Consider the following 26,559-nt stretch of genomic DNA (forward strand, 5'->3'; position numbering starts at 1 on the left):
ATAACCTCACGCAACGAAAGAAAAAAACTCGCACAAGTCAAAGACGATGATAAATTATGCTGGTTCCCCTGTGCAAATGCATTATTTTTTGGATATCTGTACTGTTTGCATTTTTAGATGCTTTGTACTGGGATGGAAAGTGCCCGACGCTCTTAAAACATGGTAGCTTATCGAACTTTTCTATGACGAGGGGATAAAGTTTCTCATTTCCCGACCCTTGTATGATGCCGGCTGGCACTTTCTCCTTTAAAACCGTAAGACCGTTTGGGCTCGCATTAAAATAAAGCACTGCAGTTTCATAGGCAATGACAGTATTGTTCGTTGCCTACGAATTTATTATATGAGCCACACTTTTTCGTCGACTGTCAGCATCGCCAGTGTTCGCGCATTCTGTTTTCCCGCACACTGCCTGTTGCGTGATATTACAGCGTTCCTTAAAAGGTTGAATACAAAAGAATTCCGATTTCATTCAACTTGGCAATCATGGAACGCACTGTAGACCCACCGAAGTGAGTGTAAGTGCGGGAAGCTACCCTCTATGTTCCGGAACACGCGTTCTATTGTGACGCGGATAAATTTCGAGTTGAAATTACTCTGTGACATACTATTGTTTTAAAATGTAAAGGCAGTTTTGAATTAAAATTCTGAATTTCGGTAATGGGGCCAACATTGTACTTCGAATTACGAATTATCCGTATTTCGAATTAAACAATTTAAATAACTTGCAAAACCGTATCTCATGTTTCCGGGAACGAGAGCTTCTTCGAATTAGGTGGTATTTTGAATTAACCGATTTCGAATTATCAAGGTTCTACTGTACATTGTAATAATAATAATTTAAATGTAAAAATTCTTGATTTATTCAATATTATGAATTGCAAGGGATGAATTATTAAGAGGAAATAACATTCAGTTACATTAATCGTCTTTCCTTTCCAAAAGATAAATCACTATTGTCTTTGGTTGAGCTTAATCAGTCTTCCCGTTATATAAATATGATTTGCGCAACATGAAAACAAAGAAAAGTTTGCATAATTTCATAAACCATAATTATCAGTCACTCTATGTAACAATCTTGTTGGATATTCATGGAATTAAAATATCAAGAAAATTAAAAAAAAAAAAAAGTAAATGCATTCATAAGCAAATAAATTCACATTAATTAAAATCAAAGTTCCTAACCATCAAAAATGCCTATGTTTATTTAGTTAAATTTATATATTTGTCATCCCATTTTGAATGTTCTCTTAAATTGTAACGTCGGCAGTTTAAGCAAAGTTCCAGTAATTATAGCTCAAAATTGCTATTTTGAATATATTTCGATTCATAAAAAAATCAATCAGTTTGACTATGTTGCTGGACAAATATATCCATATAATGTCCTAAAAATTAAATGTAGGTATCGTCGAATAGTAGATTATCATCATCATCATCCTGTCAGGTCTTACATCTATCGAGATCCATGATCGTATCTAAGTTCAGTTATTATATTATGGAATTTAAAAGTATATAGTTGGTGTCGATATTTATTCATGAATGGCAGGGACTTAAATTAAGAAGATGCTTCCTCTCCTCAACTCCTGGCTTCGACAACAAAAACCAAACGATACACATTAAGACGTGTGAAATTTTCTTAGAAGAAATCAAGTTTACTCCTAAATATTTATCATTTGGAAGTTTCAATCTGATGACAGTATATGGTTATCAACCTCCGGATTCTATGACTTCTTTCATCGTAAGAATATCTTATTAACCCAAAAATGTGTTACATTGCTATAAAAATCATGCCGCTCACGTTAATTATACTCAGTGGTTAGTATCACATCGTAATTACTACCAGCAAATCATAAATATGTAACTCTCCATATTTTCAATCGTAAACATTATAACTTTGCGTCATTCATAACCACAAATAACCACAAACAAATATTTATACATATAATCACATCAACACATCGTTCATATTTTTATTTACTCATATAAATACTAATCATTTCTTCCTACGTGGCGTATCATCTCAGCACTTCAATATCAAACTATAATGATGCATTTATGGGTTAAATTTCAATCCTAATACACATAATCACACTCTTCTGAAAAAGAAGTACTAGTATGAATAATATAGGTTACTCACATGTAATCACTGTATATCGATAACCAAGTCTTAATAACTTACGAAAACATCTACAGTAGAACCTCGATAATTCGAAATCGGTTAATTCAAAATCCCACGTAATTCGAAGAAGCTCTCGTTCCCGGAAACGTGAGATACAGTTTTGCATGTTATTTAAATTGTTTAATTCGAAATACGGATAATTCGTAATTCGAAGTACAATGTCGCCCCCATTACCGAAATTCAGACTTTTAATTCGAAACTGCCTTTACATTTTAAAACAATGGTATGTTACAGGGCAATTTCAACTCGAAATTTATCCGCGTCATAATAGAACGCGTGTTCCGGAACGTGGAGGGGTAGCTTTCCGCACTTACACTCACTTCGGTGGGTCTACAGTGCGTTTCATGATTGCCAAGTTGAATGAAATCGGAATTCTTTTGCATTCAACCTTTTAAAGGAACGCCTGGGAATGCCGTAATATCACGCAATAGGCAGTGTGCGGGAAAACAGAATGCGCGAATGCTGGCGATGCCGACAGTTGACGAAAAAGCATGGCTCGTATAATAAATTCGTAGGCACCGCCGATGAAACTGCATTGCTTTATTTTAATGCGAGCCCAAACGGTCTTACGGTTTCAAAGGAGAAAGTGCCAGCCGGAGAATCGTACAAGGGTGGGGGATGGGTCATTGTAGTGCGTTGCAATTGCAATGCACATGGAAGCGAGAAACTTTATCCCCTCGTCATAGAAAAGTTCGATAAGCTACAATGTTTTAAGGGCGTCGGGCACTTTCCATGCCAGTACAAAGCATCTGAAAATGCAAACAGTACAGATATCCAAAAAATAATGCATTTGCACAGGGGAACCAGCATAATTTATCCTCGTCTTTGAATAGTGTGATTTTTTTTTCTTTCATTGCGTGAGGTTATGTTCGTCAGTGATTTATCCAAGTGCATTATTTAAACATTGTAAATGCACCTTGTTGGATACAGTTTGGAAATAGTTTTTCCATGGCATTGGAAAGGTTTAAACTGTGAATCGAGGTGATTGCATGTATTAATGGGTCTTAGAGTACTTTGTGACTCGGCAAGTGTTTACATTTCTGAAGTACGAGAGAAGTGCAAAGGCGGGAAATCGTACAAGGATAGTCATAGGAAAGTTTGATTTTAAGTGCATCGGGTACTTTCTGTGTAAATACAAGCCATCTAAAATGCATAGAGTATAGTACTCCAATGAATAAAGCACTTGCATATGGGAGCCAGCAGAGATTTCTCCTCGTCTCTGAATCGTGCTTTTTTTTTTCCTTTCTTTCTTTCTTTCTTTCTTTCTTTCTTTCTTTCTTTCTTTCTTTCTTTCTTTCTTTCGTTGCGTGAGGTTATATTTGCCTGTGAGATATGCAAGTGCATTATTTGAATACTGTAAATGCACCTTTTTGGATACATTTTGGAAACAGTTCTTTTTTCATGGCATTTGAAAGGTATAAACTGTGAATCAAGGTTAACTGCATGCAGTAACGGGCCTTAGAATATTTCGTAATGCGGCAAGGGTTGGTACTTCTGAATTGCGAATTGGCGGTTAATTCGAAATCACGTAATTTGAAGTCTAATTTTTGAGTCCCAACGACTTCGAATTAACGAGGTTTTACTGTATCTCCTTTCTGCATTACTGTTGGATTATTTCACATTATGTACGTCACTTCTTTGGTAAAGGTCGAAACATCATTAAAATCTCTCCGTAATTGGTTATAAGCACTCCTACATAAGGGCATTGATTCACATACATGAAGATTACCTATACCCATGGTTATAAATCATTTATGTTAACTTCTTTGCGAAGATCCTGCACATTGGAATCGAATCTCGAAGACGTAAAATAACAACCCTCACTAGAATACATTGCCAATATCTACACACTACATCTAATATATGAATATTTAAGACTACTGTGAATAAATTACATGATATAGAAATTAGCTTTCACTGCTGACGTTACTGGACTGATACGGGCTAGTAGAGTCAGCTGGGCGGCTTCCGTCAGTGGTCAGCCCCATGTTTTAGTTATTCATGTTGAGGCCGTTTTTAACATGTGAGAAGAACATATTGAACACCATCATTAATATCATAATATAGCCTTCCAAAACTATATTCTGTATCTAAATTATAGTTCTTCAAACAGGTTATTCTACCAAAATTCAAAGGTAACTTTCAGTAACAGACTTTATAAGGTAATCTTGTTAATTCTTAGCCTTTTACCAATATGCTTTGAATATGCGATATCTTATTTCATTAGATGACTTGCGTCAACTTTCGGTTTAAGTTTCGGTCACCGATCAACTATTTATTTTTCTCCTTTCTCATATTTTCCTCCTTATCAGCCTTGATATTACGTTGGATATTGGTGTAATCCTTTTCTTTAACATTATTTGATGAACTAATTCTTCAGCTCCTGCTCCGTACAAAACTTCTTTCCTCTTTACGTGACGATTTTTCTTATATTGCGTGAAAAATCTCGTTTCGATTCTCAGCGTAGTAATTTTATTGTTCAGTTGCTATTTTAACAATCTGAAACATTGTTGTATTTTTAAATCACGGCCGCATGGATTTTACAGGTCTGTACGTCTTACTTCGTGGCCATGGCTTATTTGATTCGCCAAATTAGCATTCTTTTCGGCACAATCACGGCTTCCTAGATTTTATGTGTCCATATTTGTATTATTATTACGAAATCACGGCCTATTTAACTCGATATATCCGTACATTCTTCAGATATATTGCTCAACTATATAATCTGTCATTTTACTACGGTGCATGGCAAATATAGATGTAATTCCTCGTTTTATTCATGATCAGGGTGATGAAACGGTACATTGTGCCCTCCTACCACGGACAAATAAATATACTGCTTGCAGTATGTTTATTTCAATTTCGTTCCTTTATATAAATGGAGCTTTTCATTGACCTGCTTTAATTAGTCCGTGCTGCATATTCTTGGAAATTTTAGTTTGTATTTGTTTGTATTTTACTCTTGATCTTCTTCATAATATTGTTCCATACTGGAGGCATTGTATACGTTCTTGTATGTTCCATTTAAATTTTTGACCACATATTTCCTAAGACTTTCTTTACTATGTAAGGACCATCAAATAAATGAACGAATTTTGCAAATATTCGCTCCGAGACGTTAGAAATTGGTGCCTTTTTAATCATTACCATGTCATTAGCTTTAAATAGTAGATGAAATCTCTTGTTTCGAACCCTTCTCCGTCGTTTGTCAGCTTGTTCTTTAACCCTGGCATTTACTATTTGGTTTATCTCTGTACTGCTGAGTTTCGGTTCATCATTTTTCCCTAGGACATTATCCCATGCTCTTGTTCATCGTTCGTTCAAATGTGCGAGTATCTGGTTGGTTGACTCGTGGATTGTGTTATTCATACATTCTTCGATTATACTTATTATATTAATCCACTTCCAATGGTTCTGGGAACAGTATATTCTGCAGTACTTTGATATTTCTCGCATGCATCGTTCCACAGGATTGCCTGACGGATGCCTTACAGAGCATAGTACATGTTTAATTTCTAAGACTTGCATTGCTTCTTGAAACTCAGCTGATGTGAACTGGGTTCCTCTATCTGTCAGTATTTTCTTTGGTTGTCTCATCCTAGGTATTTTACTTTTATTTATAGCTTTCAGTACTTGTCTGGTCGTGGCTTTCTGTATCGGTTTCAATACTACGAATTTTGAAAAGATGTCCATGGTAACGATTATATATTTATATCCTCTAGTTGCCAGTGGCAGTTTTACGAAAATATCCATTGCAAACATTTCTCGAGGGGTGTTGGTAATATAGCAACTGGTTCATGCTTGGTTAGGAAAGAATTATGCTTTGTCCTCTGACACGTATCACACGTCTTAATTATATTTCTGTCGGTTCTCCTCATTCCTATCCACGTGAACATTTTCATTATTGTCCTTATCTTTTCCATACCCCATGTCCAATTACTCTATGGGCGTGCCAAACGATTCCTTTTTGCAGGGATTGTGGTACCAGTATTCTTGTCCTACCTGAATCCTTGCCAATATATTTCATCAGCATCCCATCTTTCAAAATGTATTGACTATTTCTAGTCGGTTGTCTCTTGTCCTCCAAGTCATTCTGTTCTATCTTTGTAATTTCCAATGCTAACTCTTCGTCTGACTTCTGCAATGACGCTATATCCTTCAGTTTCTCCAAGAATTCTTCATCCTGCTTTATTAGTTCAGTTTGATATACAGTTTCTTCTCCTGCCACAGGATTTCTACTTAACGCGTCGGCAAGAATATTATCCTTTCCTCTACAATGTTCGATTTTGATATTAAATTGTTGAGCGAATAGCATCCACCGTGTAATTCTCTCACTTAACATTGCTGCTTTAAGCCCAAATTCCAAAGCTTCATGATCAGTCCGGATCGTTACTGGGAATCCGTATATGATCTTTTTCCATTGCTGCAGGGCATAAATAATTGCTAACAATTCCTGCTCAGTTGTTGTTTAATTTAGCTCATGGTTACGCAACTTTCGGCTTGCAAATGCTAAATAAGTCTGACTTTCACTATTACCTGTTGCTTCTTGGTATACAGTAAATAAGCACCTATCCCTATATTAGATGCATCTGTTTGTATTATAAACTCTCGGGTATAGGTTGGATATCCCAACTTCACGCTATTCGCTAGCAACGTTTTCATTGCAATAAATGCTTCCTCTGTTTGATTATTCCATTTCCATTTGTTATTTGACTTCAATAAATCCTGTAATGGTGCTGCTATTATTGTGTATCCTTTACAGTGGTTTGCGAAAAATTGAGTCATCCCCGGAAATTGTCTGACCTGCTTTATTTGCGTTGGGCGAGGGAATTCGCAAATTGCTTGGATTTTCACCGGATTAGGTTTCACTCCATCTCCGTGAATTATGTGTCCGACAAATCTTATTTGTTCTTGACAGAATTTCGATTTAGCTAAATTTATTTTGAAACCTGTGTTTTCCAAATTATCCAATAATTAAGTTTGATACAGCGGTCATCAAATGTCTCACTTGCAAAGACCAGGTCATCTACGTAACATGTTACATACTCTTTCACCTCGGGCAATAAATTTCTATGTAAAGCTCTTATTAATACTGCACAACTGTTCTTCAACCCGAACGGCAATCTGCAGTATGCGTAGGTCTGGTTGTTAAACATGAACCCTGTTAAAAGTCTTGATTTCTCTTCCAACAGTATATGGTGAAATGAGGATGTAAAATCTAAGCTCGTGAAATATCTCATGCCCTTGAATTTCTCTATTATTTCCTTGATCTTTGGGACTTGGTTGTATTCTGGTATTAACTTTTTGTTTAATTTCCTGCAATCGGGACACACTCTTAACTTCCCGTTACTTTTCTTTACTAGAACGATCGGATTTAGATAAGGCGTTGTTTTAATTATTATACCATCATCCATCATCTCTTGAATAATCTTCTTCACGTCCTGGAAATATTTCTCGGGAATGTCGTATAGTTTTCCTTTGTATGGTGTCCATTCATTCACAATAATTTTATATTTGAAATTTGGTATTTGTTCCAATTTATCTTTAAATATTTCTGAATATTTTTCTATAACTGTATACAATTTCTGCTTTACTTTTTGTCATGTAACTTTGTCTCAGCGATCTTTTTCCAAATATCTGCAGGGTGTCCACCCATATGGAAAACCTGGGAAACAGGGAAATGTCAGGGAATTCAATAAATAATGGGAAATGTCAGGGAATTCAGGAAAAAATCTGGAAATTAGTTCTTCTGCCAGTTTAAATTGACATACCGTATTTATCCGTGTAATAGAAACACATTTTTGAGTTTTTATAACATTAATCTAGGGCAGGAATAAATTGTAATGAAAAGTTACTAAAGTTTGATCTCAAATGTGAAGTAACCAATAATATCAATAGCTATATGATTGATCGATCAAATTTTCAATGTTTTGATCTGCTTACTGTTGAATATTCTGTGTTGTTGGGGAATGGCAACCTTGATGAATTAGGCCTATATTGCGTTCTCAGTTTTTCTAATCGCTTAAATGCATGGCTTCCACAACAAAATATGCATATAGACAAAATTCCACAAACCAACGGATGACTGTGTTTGTTTATTATGTAATGATGTGTGCGATAGTTACTACCTCATAAAATGTAAAAACAGAGACAAAACACTGACTGAATGCAGAAAAGTGTGAAATTCTCTTAAACTTAATACTTATTCGAGTGCTCGTGATTATTACTATTATTAAATGCACTGATGTAGGTAAGCCTTGTGTAAATGTGCAGTACATCCCAACACCATTTGAGCTTCGCCATGTTGAGTTTCTAACCTATCTTTCATGCGAGGGGTTTGGAAGTTTTGTGGATACAGAACAAGATTTAAAATAGTGACATCACTTTGTAAGATGAAGGTTGTTTAAGAGATTTTGAGTGTGTTAAGTATGTTTGAATGTATTCGGTCTTGATCCAGCTAATCCCAAGCTGCCATTCATATAGATTTATATCGGTTTGGCGCAGTTTCGAAACCTGGCTGACAATTGTATTGTCTACATTACCATGTGGTTAAGCTAGCTCACTGTGTGTGTGTGGTATAGGTTTAATAGTGTTCAGTGTACATGTAATTTTATTTACATTTGTGTGTTGGTTAGTATATAGTTAGTTTGTGCATCATCATACCTCAGTATAGTTTGTGAAAAACAAGTGGCAATAATGTTACTAGGCAAAAGTTGGCATCCTGGTCTCGATCATTCATATAACATCCTTCCTATGCCAGTCATTAGCCGCAAATAATTTATTTCTTTTATTCTTAATAATAATGTACCTATTCTTGTTTTAGTGTTGGATATTGTTAGGAAGTGTGCGTGCACTATGTTAGAAGGATTTGTGAATTTGTTTTCACTTGTGATTCGCGTATGATTTTCGTAGTACGGTATTACATTTTACAAGGGCTGGGTGCTGCAGTAGCATTGCATCAGCTGTTATCGAAGCAGTAGCATGCTGCCAACATAGGTAAGGCAATGCTGATATGTTTTGCAAACTGTCAGTTTAGAAGAAAGCCATGCAGACTATTTAAAAGATTTTTAAATATCCTTATCTTACTTCTTTTTTCAGCTAACAATATTATCAAAGCCAAGGAAAACTTTGTTTAATGAAAGGTGGCTGCTTGATCATACTTTCAGAACATGGCTGAAACCCATACCTCTAGACAAATTTTCAGCATATTGCATAATATGTAAAACATTATTTTCTCTTAGCAACATGGGAAAGCAGGAGTTAAAAAGTCACATGGGAGGAAGGAAGGAAGCAAGCATGCCAGTAGTGTCAAGTTCAGCCAGTTCTCGTCATCCCTTTCAAGTTATTTTAAAAAGGAACATTCGAATAGTGAAGTAACAAAAGACTTAAACTCAGTAGATACCTGGCTGCGCAGAAGTTTCCCTATTCCTGCCACAGCTACCACAACAAACTCTATCACATATGATTCCACTTCTTCTTCCTCTTCCATTAAAGAAGGTTCACCAGAGATGAGATGTCTACAGAATTATCTTTCAAGAGAGCAAGTAACAGAAGCTGAGATTATATGGTGCATGCATACTGTCATCCAACACCATTTTCTACGTGCCAGTGAAGCTAGTGTACGTTTGTTTCCAGTAATGTTTCCAGACTGAAACAGCTTCGAAAGTTCAACTGCACAGAACAAAAGTTGCGTATACAATCACTCATGGTTTTGCTCTCTATTTCCATAAACAATTTCTTGAGATGGGTAGTAAGTGCACACATTTCACCATTGGGTTTGACTAGTCACTGAATAAAGTTCCCAGATGGGCCAAATGGATCTTGTAGTTCATTGTTTCAATCTTGATAGTAATGAAGTATGCACTTCTTATTTTGATTCCATGTTTCTTGGTCATTCTACCTCCTCAGATTTGTTAAATAGTTTTTTTGCAAGCACAGCAAGGAGTGTATCTAAATAAACTTACAAATTTCAGTGGATGGTCCAAATGTTAATAAAAAGTTCTTCCAGGATTTTGGTAATTAATTAAATGACGAGCTAGATGCTCCTATTTTGTTGAACATTGGATCTTGTGGCTTGCATACTGTGCACAATTCATATAAAATGGTGGTAAAAGAAACCCAGTGGAATATTGCAGAGTTTCTTTGTGCTCTTCGCTTCTTGTTTTGCTATGCTCCTGCACGTTGTGCTGATTATACACATTATTCAGGTCCAAAGGTATTTCCTTTAAATATTGTGCTATAAGATGGCTTGAAAATTTTCGAGTCATTGAACATGCTATAGATATCCTTCGTAATGTCAAAAAATATGTAGAAGGAACAAATAGAGACAAGAAAATCCCAAGCTGTAACAGCTTCAAAATAGTATCAATTTCACTTAAAGATAAGCTTCTTAAGGCCAAGTTTTCATTTTTATTATTACTTTTTGGAGATTTGGAACCATTCCTAAAAATTTCAGTCAGATCTTCCATTTGCATCACTCCTTTATGAATCATTGATGATTAATGTCTTGCCAAGGTTTGTTAAGTCTGAGTCACTGCAGTCTTCAGAAAATGTCCTAAAACGAATTTAGACAGTAAAGGAAATCTTCTGCCTGCATCTAAAATTGACATAGGTTATGCTGCTAAAGCAGCACTTCATGACACTCCTGGTTTAAATGATAGAGATATTAGTGTTTCACACAGATTGTCTTAGAGGAATGGTAGCTTTGTGCCAGAAATTACTGGAAAGGTCATCGCTGGCATATCGTCATCACCTGCAGTTTCCAGCTGTTGGCCAGGTCTGCTCAGTGCTGGCATATAAACTGACTAAATTAATTTCTTGTTTCGATCCAAGTGTAGCCAAGTAGCCTCTAAGCAGCAGACTGCTAAGGATAGCTATAATTGCCTTTGTTGAAAACAAATGGATCTCGGTTAATCAAGCCGATCATGTACAAAGGAAGTTCACTTCTGTTTGTGAGAATGATGCTTTGAAAGAAGTGAAAACTTTGTATTCTGAAGAGGTTAGATCATGTTTGGCTTTGCACTGTTTTTCCAACAGTAAATTTGAAAACAGAAAGGTTGGCTTCATTTCTCAAAATGATACTAATATTGTTTCATGGAAATGCTTCACTTGAACGTGGTTTTCCTGTTAATAAAGAAATTATAGTAGAGAACATGCTACAAGTATCCCTTGTAGCACACAGAATATATGATGCTATCCCAAACCCTGGTGGAATTGAAAAGGTCTCCATTAATAAGAACATGCTCCATGCTGCAAGGAGTGCTCATGCTTTGTATGTTCAAAATCTAAAGGAGAAACGTGAAGTATTGAAAGTTGAAGATTCTTTGCAAAAAAAAAAGAGAAAGGCCGCTTTGTTGCTGAAAGAATTAGAAGTAAAGAAGCGGAGGGTGATGGCAGAAGCTCGACAGTTGTTGGTGGCTACGAAGAAATTTCTTCGCTGAAGCAGTAATGGTAATACATTTTTTTAAAAACTCAAAGTGAATTTCATTAGACTAAATTAAACTTCCAAGTTCTGAAATTTTATATGCACATTAATTGCTCATTTATTTTTTTGGATGTTAATTTTTAAAAATGTATTTTAATATTACTGATACTTCCTTTATAATTTTGTTTTTGTCATTGTGTGTCAGGGAATAAACTAGCTTTTATGACTGGAAAACGGGAAATGTCAGGGAATTTTAAAATCTGGATTTGGTGGACACCCTGATCTGGTTGTTCCTTTTCATCATCAACCATCAAAATCCTTTCTAAGCTATGTATGATTCCTTCCACTTCCTCAGTCTCGCTTAGTGGTGTATTCTCTTCCATTTGCCTTTGTGTTTCTAATCCAAATTTCGTATGTTCCACATTTTCTGCCTTTTCATTTAATTTAATTCTTTCTTTCGTTACCTTCCCACTGTGCGTTACCTTCCCACTGTCTTCTGTAACAGGAAATCTTATTTCCTGATTCTTCAGATCTATGGTCATTTCTGTGATTATCATGAAATCGATTCCAAGGATCACATATCTTGTTTTACTCATAACCATAGATGGAAGTTCAAATATTAATCTGCCAATCCTTATTTTTAAGCAAGTTTGTATTTTATATTCGACCGATTTATCCGGTATAATTCCTCTTATTTTTGTCTGCGCGACTGGTATTATAGGCAACTTTTCCTTCTGATTAATTTCATCAAATAATGCTCTTGATATTACGCTTATGCTTGCTCCAGAATCGATTAGACAGTGCGTCTTCAGGCCATTTATTCGTGCAGTAATGATAGGTAAGTGCACTTTACTTTCTTTGCTCTTTTTCTGCAGTTCGTCCAATAATTCGTCTGGATCATTGGCCCAGGATTCAGTTTGAAATATATACCAACTTTTAATTTTGCTACATAATTCATCCCAAGTATTATCTTTTCCGATTTCTAAGCTAAAATTGGCGTTTTTAAAAAATTTTGGGAGTCCAATTGATATGTTTGGGCTTCCGGATTCAATTTCTGTTCCTCTCTCTTTTCTTTTATATTCTTGAAGCTCTAAACTCTCGGCTCCTTCTAAATCCCCGTTTATGCCTCGGTCTTTGATAGCTTCTTCCCATCTTTTCTTCTCTTTCTTAATTCTTGAATGTATTGCCTATTTCTGTTCTCCCTATTGTTGTATCTATCCCGTTGTGCTCCTCGATACATCGGTCTTCGCCTATAACTGCCTCTATCCCCTCCATTTCTATATTGGCTGGGTGGTCGATGATAAGGCAAAAATCTTCCCTCTTCATTTTGCCTTCCGGCATCGTAACCATTTTGCCTGCATCTGTTTCGGCTTTGCTCATTTATCCTTCCTTCATTGTCGCTATATTCTCTTCTGGGATTTCTATCATTACCTCTTCTCTCAGGTAGCGATTTTCTCTGAGTATCTTCCCAGTTTACTACCTTTATCTCCTGACTATTCGTGCTCCTGTTGATCCTTGTTGTTGTATGACTCGATGTCATATCTAGCTGTCTAAATAGGCTCTCCATTTCGATCGCCGAAGTTACATTTGCAGCTGCCAGTAATCTCTGGGTTTCTGGAGGGAATTGCTTCTGTATCGTCTTTATTGCTTCTAGTTCGCTAGGTCCTGGAATCTGTTGAATTGATACGAAAAGTAGTCGCAATACCTAGTCTGTCCCGTTGAAGAATATCTTTTTGAATATAATTCCAGCCTAAGGTTTTGCTGAATCTCAGGATTCCAGAAACGTTTCAGAAATGCTATCTTGAATTCCTCGTAGTCATGGAAGGTATATTTAAAGGCTTGGTACCATAAGTTTGGATTTGCATCCAAGTGCTTGTCGATTACCCTTAGTTTCTTTTCATCAGGTATCTTATTCTCTCTGAAATATTCCCTCCATCTCTCGCAAGAATCTCTTCGGTGCGGTGTTATTAAAGTGTTTAGGTCTGTCATAAGTCTTTATAATGTTTATGATAGCTGGGCTTCCATTCCCGTTGTTTCCTTCATTCATTTATATGTATGTCTACCATTCTCTGCTCGTTCAATTGTTTCGACATTTCCAACCTTACCTGTAATAAATATCATTTTTGGTCCGTATTGATGATCTTTGATTGAAATAATATTAAGTTATTTATTAGACCACCTAATCAATACAAAATTGTCTTGGATGATTTACATAAATTTAACTAATAGTGGTACATGTTTCGCCTTCCCTGAAGGCATCATCAGCCATAGTCTTAACCTTAAATTAAAAATAAGCGTCTAAATAACATGTAATAATGAAATGAATTTTAAAATCTTGAAGAGATTTGAAGTAAAATAACATTAAAAATGACAATGATGGTTTAAAAATACAATGTGATGAGATATAATAGTGGAAGTATTAACAAATTTAACATTAGAAGGCTGCTAAAATAAGTGCAATGGATAAAACAACAGATTGTTATACAACAAGTAGTAAGATTGCATAAAAATGAAGTTGATAGTCTGGCGGTTATAATTAGTTGATGGCGAAAAATCGTATATAATCAAAGTAAAGAAGAGAGAATAAAAGTCAAAGTTAGTCGAGAGATCCGAAGTTAATCATGATCTTGAAGATAAAAGACGAAAGTCAGAGGCATATGGTGAAGTTGTAGAACACGTTGAGGATATGAAGTTGTAGAATAGAAGTTGAAGAACAGTTTCAAATAGGATCTCTATCTCTAGGAGCTGTTCAGCTATAACACACGTAGCAAGAAGTCTACTGTTGCAAATACTTCTAACTCATAACGTTACAAGCTATCTTTGTCACCGTCAAATGATTCCACTATTATATGCTTTTTCAACTAGAATATCTACAAACTCACAATTTACATTTGAGCATTACTTAAAATTTTGAGATGGTCCATAGAGATCCTATTTGAAACTGTTCAACTTCTATTCTACAACTTCACATCCTCAACGTGTTCTACAACTTCACCATATGCCTCTGACTTTCGTCTTTTATCTTAAAGATCATGATTAACTTCGGATCTCTCGACTAACTTCGACTTTTATTCTCTCTTCTTTACTTTGATTATATACGATTTTTCGCCATCGTCTAATTATAACCGCCAGACTATCAACTTTATTTTTATGCAATCTTACTACTTGTTGTATAACAATCTGTTGTTCTATCCATTGCACTTATTTTAGCAGCCTTCTAATGTTAATTTTGTTAATACCTCCACTATTATATCTCATCACATTGTATTTTTAAACCATCATTGTTATTTTTAATGTTATTTTACTTCAAATCTCTTCAAGATTTTAAAATTCATTTCATTATTACATGTTATTTAGATGCTTATTTTTAATTTAAGGTTAAGACTATGGCTGATGATGCCTTCAGGGAAGGCGAAACATGTACCACTATTAGTTAACAAATTTATGTAAATCATCCAAGACGATTTTGTATTGATTAGGTGGTCTAATAAATAACTTAATGTTATTATTTCAATTTCCAACCTTGTCATTCGAATTTCACCTTTAATGCTCTGAATTTCTTTTCTCATCTCATCTATTCCTTGCTCTGTTCTAATTATCCTCTTTTCCGTTTCATTTTTGTTCTTTTCCATCTCTTCATTTCTTCTCCAATATGGTCACGTGCTCAGATAAAATTATCTCCCAACGTTTTGTTTGCCGTTAATACATTTTCATTTATATCTTTCATATTGATTCCATTTTTCTTGGGAATCTATTCTCATCGACTCCATATTATCCGTTAACTTAATTTCATCCCCTTTCGATTCTTGGATGTAATTTTTACTTTCTATTAATTCTCCTCTAATTTTATTTATTTCATTATGGATCTCTTTATTCTTATCTTCCATTTTCTCCATCATTTCAGTTCGAAGTTCGTTCAACCCGGTTTTCATCTGGGAATCTCCTTCAATTTTACCAATTCCTGCTCTAATCATCTCTTCTTGTCTCTTCTCCATTCTTCTCATCTCCTCCATCTGGTTTCGATAACTTCTTGTTTTTTCTGATACTCTTCTTGTTTCTGATTACATTCTTCTTGGTTCCGTTGGTACTCTTCTTGTTTTTCTTTCATTTTTCTCATTTCTTCCATCTGGCTTTGATGTCTTTCTTGTTTTCTCTGGTATTCCTCTTGTTTCTGATTACATTCTTCTTGTCTCTGTTGGTACTCTTTTCAAAATTTTGCAAATATCTCTTCCAACTGATTTTTTGCCTCTTCTTGTTTCCTCATCACTTCTTTCAATATTTCTACTATTTCCTTCATTTCTTCTTTCGTCTTGTCTGACTCCTTGTTTATTGTATTTATCTCCTTATCCTTCTTTTTAAATCTCTTTTCCTGCTCTCCTTTTGTCTTTTCTATATCCTCTGTTATTCTATTTATCTCCTCATCGTTTTCCTGCAATTTCTCTCCCTGCTCCTTCTGATATTCCTCAAATTGCGAACGGAGCTGATTTAAACTTGTCATCTTAACACTAATTATTATCCAACTTCCTTAAAGTTTCAATTTTTCTAATTGTTTGACTTAGAATCACTAAAATGATATCAATTTTTCAAGCAATATGGGACTGACAATCTGACTTCCCCCATTAACCAGCCACTCTACTAACCTAGTCATTCAAGAAATTCAAAATAGGCATTTTTGATATTCTAAAATTATCAACCTATTAACTATTCCTATCTTAATATGATATGATGATCTAAATTAACATTATAAATTACCTTAACCTATTAATTATTTAAATTATTATTGCAATTTATTTCAATGTTATTATTATCCATCTCTTCTTCTGCTTTTCTTTCACAACCATATAACTTCTTGCTTTACTCTCAACTTCTTCTTCTGTTTGGCTTCTTCCGTAAGTATCTACTCTCAAATAATCATTTCTTCCTTGCCTCAGTGCTGGTTGTTATCTTTCTTAGACATCCTTCCTCATTGTTTCCATATTTTTTTTATCAAACACTCTCATGCCAAGTGTCCTCAGCCATGCTCCAATGGTGAATGCCAGTTTACTATTTGGGCTAAGCATTCTCAATCTTGCTTTACTGTTGAGCGTCAATTTAATGTTACGTGCTTGGGTATCCTCAGTCTTGTTTTACTGCTGGGTGTTAATTTAATATGCCCAATAATTATCTTGTCATTAGGCTGGGTGTCCTCAATTTTGCTTCCACGTTAACGCTAATTTAATGTTGCGCCCCTGGGCATCCTCAGTTTTGCTCCACTGTTGGGCGCCAATTTAATGCACCACTCTTCGGGGAAATAATGTTTCATGCGCCACATCGGGCGATCAGTGTAATGCTCCTGCTATTTTCTCTTTCCCGTCTATATCACGTCTTGGATTAAAGTGAATGGATCAATGCATTTAAAAAAATTGATGCTAAGTGTTGGCAGCTACATCGGTTTCAATTATTCGGTGAATAAATAATTCATTTTGCCAATATAAGTTCCGATTAAAGCAGTTATCTCCATATCACGATTCCCTATAATCGTCAAAACATTCTCCGAATTGCCACGCGACACCTCCCAGGGATAATTAACTTGCATCAGTAAGGTTCGTTTTTAATGTGAGGTCAACTGGAAACCCATATTTCCTTTCGTATAATTTACCAGCAATACCATCCATCCGTAAACATCAATGAAAAATCATCCTCCAAGTTCAATCAAGATTTTATCAATGAAGTTCAGTCAACCATGAAATCTTCATGTAAGAATTCATTGTAAACTTATCTATTATAAATATGAAAATACATTGTAATAATAATAATTTAAATGTAAAAATTCTTGATTTATTCAATAGTATGAATTGCAAGGGATGAATTATTAAGAGGAAATAACATTCAATTACATTAATCGTCTTTCCTTTCCAAAAGATAAATCAATTGTCTTTGGTTGAGCTTAATCAGTCTTCCCGTTAAATATGTTATGCGCACCATGAAAACAAAGAAAAGTTTGCATAATTTCATAAATCATAATTATCAGTCACTCTATGTAACAATCTTGTTGGATATTCATGGAATTAAAATATCAAAAAAATTTAAAAAATGTAAATGCATTCATAAGCAAATAAATTCACATTAATTAAAATCAAAGTTCCTAACCATCAAAAATGCCTATGTTTATTTAGTTAAATTTATATATTTGTCATCCCATTTTGAATATTCTCTTAAATTGTAACGTTGGCAGTGTAAGCAATGTTCCAGTAATTATAGCTCAAAATTGCTATTTTGAATATATTTTGATTAATAAAAAATCAATCAGTTTGACTATGTTGCTGGACAAATATATCCATATTGTGCCATTTCACTGTTATAAGAAGTTCTGTCCGTAAGAAGGACAAAGATGGAGTCCAGGTCTCCGAGAATAATTAACGTCAAAATGTCTAACGATACCGTGAGCGAAAGCAAAAGTATTCACCTCAGGCGCTAGAGAAAGGAATTTAGATCCAGAAGGCAGTGGAAAAGAACGAATGTGAAGGTTGTTACTAACAGTTATTGAAAAAAAAAAAATAAGAAAACGAGATTGAATTGCTACTTCTAAATCAGAGTCGAAGACGGAAATCAACTACGTCAGAAAAAGAAGGTATCAACAAGAGAGCATTTCAGCAGAAACAAAGAACAGATTTATTGGAAGCTGCGTCGCCAATCAAGCAGAAGATTATTAATTTTGTTCCGCAAACTTTAACATACGTGGAAAGTCAAGCATAAGCTACGGCAAGCAATCACGGACGTAATCACGGCAGTCTCTGCTGACGTATTACTCGATATCACCCAAGTTAAAGAACTACAGAAGTGGGAATCCTATAGTAACTCCTGGACAGATAAAGGAGAAAATTCTGTTCATTTCAAATCATAGAATTATACTACCCCAAGAAGATTATTTGTCAAGTAGATCAACTCTTTCAAAAGAAACAATCTTTCGTGTTAAATAGATTATCACAGCTGTTCATGATGACAATGCTAATTGTTTCTATTTGCTATTCTATTCCAACTAGTCCAGAGCTGAGCAAGATGTTCTAAGAAGATGATAGGCCAGACTGCCCAAATGGGTGCCGTCGGATGACGTTGCCTGCCGAGAGATGACTAAGCCCAGAGGAGAATTATGCCAGTATTTCCCATTCACCTAGGGAAGTAAAAGGAGGCGTATCCGTATGTCCTGTCAGTTGGACACATGCCGACGACTGGAGCTGCTGAATTCAGAAAAGTCTTACTTTTAAATTATTGTAGGAATGTTTTATATTCATATGTAAGTGTAATATGATTTGTTAAGTTGTTCCGTGCGAAATAATGAAGCGACGAAAGTGGTGTGTTGAATTAGAGCAAAGGTGGGTAGGTAATCTTCGTATATGAATGACAAATCCATAGATAGGTAGTCAATCAGTGATGAAAGCCTACGTTCGAGATATGTTCCATGTAGTGTGAAATACTGAGTATGTTAAGGTGACAGTGAATTATATGCTATGTCAAAGAGAGACTTAGGTATGCGTGTACGTTGGTTATGACCAAGGAATGTCAAGTTAGGAACCAGCAGTAGGATATGCTTGCTAAATAGACAGATGTGTTTAAAATAATTTAAGGTTATGACTGAATTAAGGTCTTAATGTCGTGAGATATGTCCATGAACCATGATTAAAATAATTGATGCCACGATTAAATGAAGTGGACACGTATTTAGTAAAGGAGACGGAATATAGGTTTAGAAGTATAATAATGATTATTTTAAGAGAAGTTGATATAAGATTGATGATTTAGAATGGTGGTAGTTATTGATTCTTCGCGAGTATGAGCACGGTGATGTGGTAGTGGACTTAATGGTTTCAAGTTGAGTTTTTACTAAGTGGAAGTGAATATGTAGCATTTATATGTACTATTTCTCATACGAGCAAGCATGAGAAAGTTCAAGTAAGATCGGAGTGACACCTGTTGGTTAGCGTGCACACTTGGTAGTGCCAACGAAGTCTCAGTTAGGATGAACTAAACACATGCACTGTGTCACAGATGTTTTCTAATTCTGATCTATTCTCAGGAGAAAGGAAATGTAGTAACTTCTTAGGCAACATCCTATCACTGATGACTGACTAAAAATGTATGAATTGTATTTTATGGTCGAGTCTTCGCACAATGCAGACCACATTAGCTAGTATACTTCAGATGAAACTAGTAGAGTAGTCGTTAGAATATATAATGTTGCACGTGTGTTCAATTTAAAATGATGAGAAGATTCAGATCTTAGAATAGTATGTGGAACTTACTGGTACTTATTGAACCATTTATAAAACTTACATTAATTTAAAAGAGGACTTATCAATATTCACGCGGAAGAAGAAGAGAAATAAGAAGCATGAATATTCAGAATTGTAAAACAGTTGTTTGTAGAAACATTAGGGAACTATCCTCCCAAGTTGATATTTATAGGTATCTATTGGTATGTTGTGAGAGATAGGAATAATTATAGGTCAGCAGATTAATGTGAGCTCCAAGTAAGTGCCAGTAATTAACTCAAAGACTTCATTGGTAACAGAGGAGAATTCCAATTCATGAGATATGGTTTTAGGCCTGTAAAATGCGTCCTGAATATCTTGAAACCGCCCTCAATCTACACTTTAGCTTGTAAGGTATCATGTTGTAAATATCTTTCTTTGCTAGGGTGCACCCAAGTAAGTTTTAATTACCCCAATATGTTTTAATTACCCATACAAGTTTTAATTACTCAAATATGTTCTAAACTAGTTCACAAGTTTTAATTACCCAAACATATTTAACTTAATTGTTTCAGTCTATTAATTTTTCACTTTATTTCGATTTAATCATTTCTTTAAAAGTCTAAGATGCTGAGTTCGACATCTTTGGACTTATGATTTTTAATTTGTTAATTACGAGCTGAATTATAATAAGGTTCAGTTACATAATTGGTTATACGGACTTCAATAATTTGCCGTATATTACATTCTGTCCTTGATTTTTGGCTCAATCAAGATTTAAGCACTTAGTGCAATAGATTTCAATAGATTTATTTTAAAAGATGACTAACTCAAGTAGCATTTCTTATATAATGCATAGTGGGTGCCGGACATGTCAATTACCGGCAGATTCAAGATGAACGTCGCTTGCATGTATTTTTATCCGATACTGTCATTTCTTCGATTTCTCCTTACGCCAGAAATGTGGATGCGTTAATTGGAATATTGATATGGAGAGAGGCTAAGAGAGGAAGTAGAATGATTGATTATGCGTTCGGGTAGAAGAAATGGATAGACTTAACGAATTAAGGCCATGTTCGCTAGAGATGGACGAAATAATCAGATGTTCATGCAGTTTCCTCTATTAGAAATTCTTTAGGGAGGATAGCATAACATTCGATCTTTGGATTGAAACAAGTATATAATAAACAAGATATGTAAAACTTAAACCGTTCTTTCAATGTGTATCGTAGCGTAGAGACTTAGATTTAAGTGAATGAATGCTGTAACATCTTGGTAGCGTAAGAAATTCAATAAGCAACGTATGAGAGTTGTTTCTATGTGTAATTTAAGATTTCTTTGGCTCCACATGGTATGTCTTTCTCATATTCGGAACTCATAGCCCAAATGATAGAATTATGTTAGTCAGAAGGATCGTAATTAAGTTAGCCTGGATCTTATGCGTCCTCTCAGGGAACAGGGAACGGCGCAATATAATGTCCTAAAAATTAAATGTAGGTATCGTCGAATAGTAGATTATCATCATCATCCTGTCAGGTCTTACATCTATCGAGATCCATGATCGTATCTAAGTTCAGTTATTAGATTATGGAATTTAAAAGTTTATAGTTGGTGTCGATATTTATTCATGAATGGCAGGGACTTAAATCAAGAAGATGCTTCCTCTCCTCAACTCCTGGCTTCGACAACAAAAACCAAACGATACACATTAAGACGTGTGAAATTTTCTTAGAAGAAATCAAGTTTACTCCTAAATATTTATCATTTGGAAGTTTCAATCTGATGACAGTATATGGTTATCAACCTCCGGATTCTGTGACTTATTTCATCGTAAGAATATATTATTAACCCAAAAATATGTTATATTGCTATAAAAATCATGCCGCTCACGTTAATTATACTTAATGGTCAGTATCACATCGTAATTACTACCAGCAAATCATAAATATATAACTCTCTCAATATTTCCAATCGTAAACATTATAACTTTGCGTCATTCATAACCACAAATATTCCCCAACGAATATTTATACATATAATGACATCAACACGGTCATATTCTTATTTACTCATATAAATACCAATGATTTCTTCCTACACGGCGTATCATCTCAACACTTCAACAATCCTAATACACATAATCACACTCTTCTGAAAAAGAAGTACAAGTATGAATAATATAGGTTCATATTTACTCACATGTAATCACGGTATATCAATAACCAAGTCTTAATAACTTACGAAAACATCTGTCTCCTTTTGCATTACTGCTGGATTATTTCACATTATGTACGTCACTTTTCTTTGGTAAAGGTCGAAACATCATTTAAAATCTCTCCGTAATTGGTTATAAGCACTCCTACATAAGGGCAGTGATTCACATACATGAAGATTACCTATACCCATGGTTATAAATCATTTGTTAACTTCTTTGCGAAGATCCTGCACATTGGAATCGAATCTCGAAGACTTAAAATAACAACCCTCACAAGAATACATTGCCAATATCTACACACTACATCTATATGAATATTTAACTTAGCTTTCACTGCTGACGTTACTGGACTGGGCTAGATTTCCATTCGGTCATCCGTAGTCTGCGGGCTGATTTTAGGCAATCGTTGCATCATCAACGGGCAGCATCATCCAGATACGGGCTAGTAGAGTCAGCTGGGCAGCTTCCGTCAGTGGTCAACCCATGTTTGTTTTAGTTATTCATGTTGAGGCCGTTGTTCACATGTGAGAAATACATATTCAACACCATCATTAGTATTATAATATAGCCTTCCAAAACTTTTTTCTGTATCTAAATTATAGTTCTTCAAACAGGTTATTCTACCAAAATTCAACGGCAACTTTCAGGAACAGACTTTGTGACTTCCCCTCTCGGAGAACAATCATCAAACGAGAAATGCAACCAAGCAAGCAAAGGGCGCCAATCTTTAAGTTGAGGACTTAAAGATAAAATTTATAATCAAGCTTGGACAGACTCTTATCACAGGGGTGGGGTGATAGTGCACTAATCATTAAGCAGGAGAATTAAAATATCAAAAGGCTAATTAAGGCAGATTGCTTAAAGTGAACTAAAAAATACTATTTATTATATTTAATATAAATGACGACGGTTTAACGAGAACTGAATTTAAAAATAGAAAATGAATTTAACAAAAAATTGAATGACTCTACTTCGCGAAAACTTGCAATATCTTTAACTCGCTTGCTCACCATGTAGTCTTGTTCTGCTGGTCCTTGGAAAGCTTCCATCCTTGTAGCGGGAACATCATCGGTCGTCTTTGAGATCTCTTCTTCTGCAGCTAAGTACCATTCCTGCCTTGCCAATTGCACCTCCCACTAATTGGAAAATGACTTCAAAACTAACACTCACACTTTATCCCATATATTGGAGATAAGCCCTAAGTCATAGTTAGAAGAACCACCTTGGGTTATATGGAGAGGATACTCAATTAAGAATCCTTCCAACTTTACTGAAAATGTTCTCTGAAGTTTCATTTCTATGTAGATTAAAACTATCTATTGACTTAGACTGGTTCAAACCGGTCTTGTAGCCGTGCTGTACGTAATTCCTGATGAGAGTGGCTCTACACCCCTCATTCAGAATTTCTAAGTATCGAAACGCAGAATCAAGTAGATTATCTCGTAGAAGATCAAGTAGCGAATGAATACGTAGAATAATGTAGAGAGAGCCTCGTAGAAGATCAGAAGATGAAGCCAATAGCTCCAACACGCCCTTTTATAACCTTCTTTCGCGCTAATTACAGGTCGCTACACGTGGTCCAATCAGATGACACGTCTCTCCCCACTCCAGATATTAGAGTTGACGGGCCATAACCAAGATATCAACTGTTCTTCTATTCGTCCTTTCACTCAGTATCCATGGCAACATGACGCTCCTTTGAAAATATAGGCGTTGAACAGTTTGAATAATTCTGGTCGAAATACGGTAGCTTACGTTACCACGCTTGAACACGTGCTCGCTTTTCTCAGAACTTGATGTCTAAATTTGTCCTTCCAACTTCCTCGGTGATGTGGCAAGATAGAGGAAATCTACTGCAAGTTAATTTTAACCGACTGTCGCAAGAATCTAAGTGAATATGAGGATATTCAGCCCTCGTATACAAGTCGTAGTTACAAAGTAATGAAATGATAATGAGCAAATGATTAAACATGAATTATAATACAATTACATACCAAGATAAATATCATGACGTTAAATTCCTGAATTAATTACACATAATAAAATTAACATAATTACACTGTAACGTCTGGAACGTTACAACTTTATAAGGTAATCTAGTTAATTCTTAGCCTTTCGCCAATATGCTTTGAATATGCGATATCTTATTTCATTAGATGACTCGCGTCAACTTTCGATTTAAGTTTCGGTCACCGATCAACTGTTTATTCTTCTCCTTTCTCATATTTTCCTCCTTATCAGCCTTGATATTACGTTGGATATTGGTGTAATCCTTTTCTTTAACATTATTTGATGAACTAATTCTTCAGCTCCTGCTCCGTAGAAAACTTCTTTCCTCTTTACGTGATGATTTTTCTTATATTGCGTGAAAAATCTCGTTTCGATTCTCACCTTAGTAATTTTATTGTTCAGTTGCTATTTTAACAATCTAAAACATTGTTTTTCTTTTTAACACGGCCGCATGGATTCTACAGGTCTGTACGTCTTACTTCGTGGCCATGACTGTATTTGATTCGCCAAATTAGCATTCTTTTCGGCACAATCACGGCTTCCTAGATTTTATGTGTCCATATTTTTATTATTACAAAATCACGGCCTATTTAACTCGATATATCCTTACATTCTTCAGATATATTGCTCAACTATATAATCTGTCATCTTACTACGGTGCATGGCAAATATAGATGTTGTAATTCCTCGTTTTATTCATGATCAGGGAGATGAAACGGTACAACGTTATACGAATAACCTTAAACTGAAGCACTGATAAAAATGTCAAAATGAAGCACTAACTGTAACTACAGTACAGTGTGTAGGGTAGATATCTCCTTGTTTTATTGCTGTCACTGTGTAAATAATATATGATGGTACAATAATGTTAATACAGGCAAAGATGTATGGAAAAGGTGTGCTTCCTACTGATACCTTGATAGAGAAAACTATATAATATTACCATGGAAAGAAAGTTGTGATTCATATATGCATCAGTATGCACTGTAGGGTTAAGTACAGCTGTAAGGTTTTATAGCAGTTAACAAATCTGTTTCGAAGTTTCATATTGCCATTTCCAAGATTAAATGGATTTTAATGTCAGTATAAGGGGTTTACAGCTTGTGTTACACAAGTCTGGCGATGCTTCATCTTATGTCTAATAACGTTGCACGAATAGAGTACCGTGTTCCTGAGAATCAGATCCTGTATTCTAGGGTGATGTATGTGGTTTTACAGGTTTAACATCTTCAGCGGTTGTCCTAATGCTAGAACCTGTACCATTGTTCTTCGTGGGGGTGCTGAACAGTTCATGGAGGAGACGGAGAGGTCTCTGCACGATGCTATTATGATTGTGCGTCGAACCATCAAGAATGATGCTGTTGTTGCAGGTTGGTAAATATCTCTAATACTCTATGTATGAGTGTACAGGTATCTAGAGTACAGTTAATTTATATCGTGTCAGAAGCATACATATAATTTAAATTAAATATGAGGCCATAACACATAATATAAATTCTTCAGTTACGAAGAGCCACATTGAACTATGTGAGTGCAAAACCTTGCAACATCAACTGCATTTGGCTTCGCTTTAACCAGGTCTTCTGTTGTGCAACTGAATGGGCATGAACTACATTGCAGCAAATGGGCTGTAGTCTGCTCTTCTCCACATACACACAAGGTACTGTCCACTTCAAAATCCCACTTCTTCTCGTTAACCCTGCACCGCATAATGCCAGAGCGCAGTCTATTCAGTGCTCTCCAATTCACCCAGTCTGTAACATGGCCAGGAGGGAGTTCCTCTTTTGGGTTCATCCATTGACTGATACTCGTATACTGACTCCTGGCGGGCCATTCTTGCTTTCTGCGCTATTCCTGCAAGTGTTTCGGTTACTCTTAAGAAGCTTTTCCTAGACTTAAGGCGCTGGCGAGATGGCTCATATCCAAACACAGGGTGGGCTTCAGATGTCAACGTCTTTTCCTTTCCTTTTTTGGCTGCCGCTTCACTGTGGATATTGGGAGGTGCTATCCCTGCAAGGCAGTACACTTTTTCCAAAGGTGTAAGTCAAAAAACATCCAGTAATAATGCGGCAGGTCTCGTTGAGTGCTACATCAACTGCTTTGGCATGGCAAGATTTGTACCACACGGGGCTAACGTATTCAGCTGCGGAATAGCAGAGCAGGTTGTGCTCACCATGATGTTCCCGTTAGGTTCCGCACAATATTGTTTCTAGCAGCCACTTTCTGCTTAATGTTCAGACAATGTTTTCTGTATGTTAAGGTACGATCCAGAGTGACTCAGAAGAACTTTCGGGGTAGGACAGTGTTGTAATGCTATGCATTGCCAAATGACCTTCAGAGTTCGGGAAGCTTTTCTGTTGTTTAGATGGAAAACACAAGTTTGCGTCTTAGTTGGGTTTGGTGTTACAGTGAAACTCAGTTAAGAAGTTCCCGCATAAGAAGTTTTCCCGCCTAAGAAGTGTGATATTCTTCATCCCTTGATCAGTTGCATTAAGATATATGTATA

General features: G+C 35.6%; 1 protein-coding gene across 2 annotated transcripts in view; it reads left to right on the forward strand.

The window, feature by feature from the left end:
• Positions 1 to 26,559, forward strand: part of CCT7 (chaperonin containing TCP1 subunit 7) — a 267,536-nt gene that overhangs the window by 137,126 nt on the left and 103,851 nt on the right. For both annotated transcript variants that reach the window (XM_067153015.2, XM_067153016.2), the window contains one exon: positions 25,272 to 25,423. In XM_067153015.2, the coding sequence (XP_067009116.2) occupies positions 25,272 to 25,423 (152 nt within the window). The remainder of the gene's footprint in view (positions 1 to 25,271; positions 25,424 to 26,559) is intronic.

Source organism: Anabrus simplex, chromosome 8 (assembly GCF_040414725.1).
Source record: "Anabrus simplex isolate iqAnaSimp1 chromosome 8, ASM4041472v1, whole genome shotgun sequence".
Lineage (NCBI taxonomy): Eukaryota > Metazoa > Arthropoda > Insecta > Orthoptera > Tettigoniidae > Anabrus > Anabrus simplex.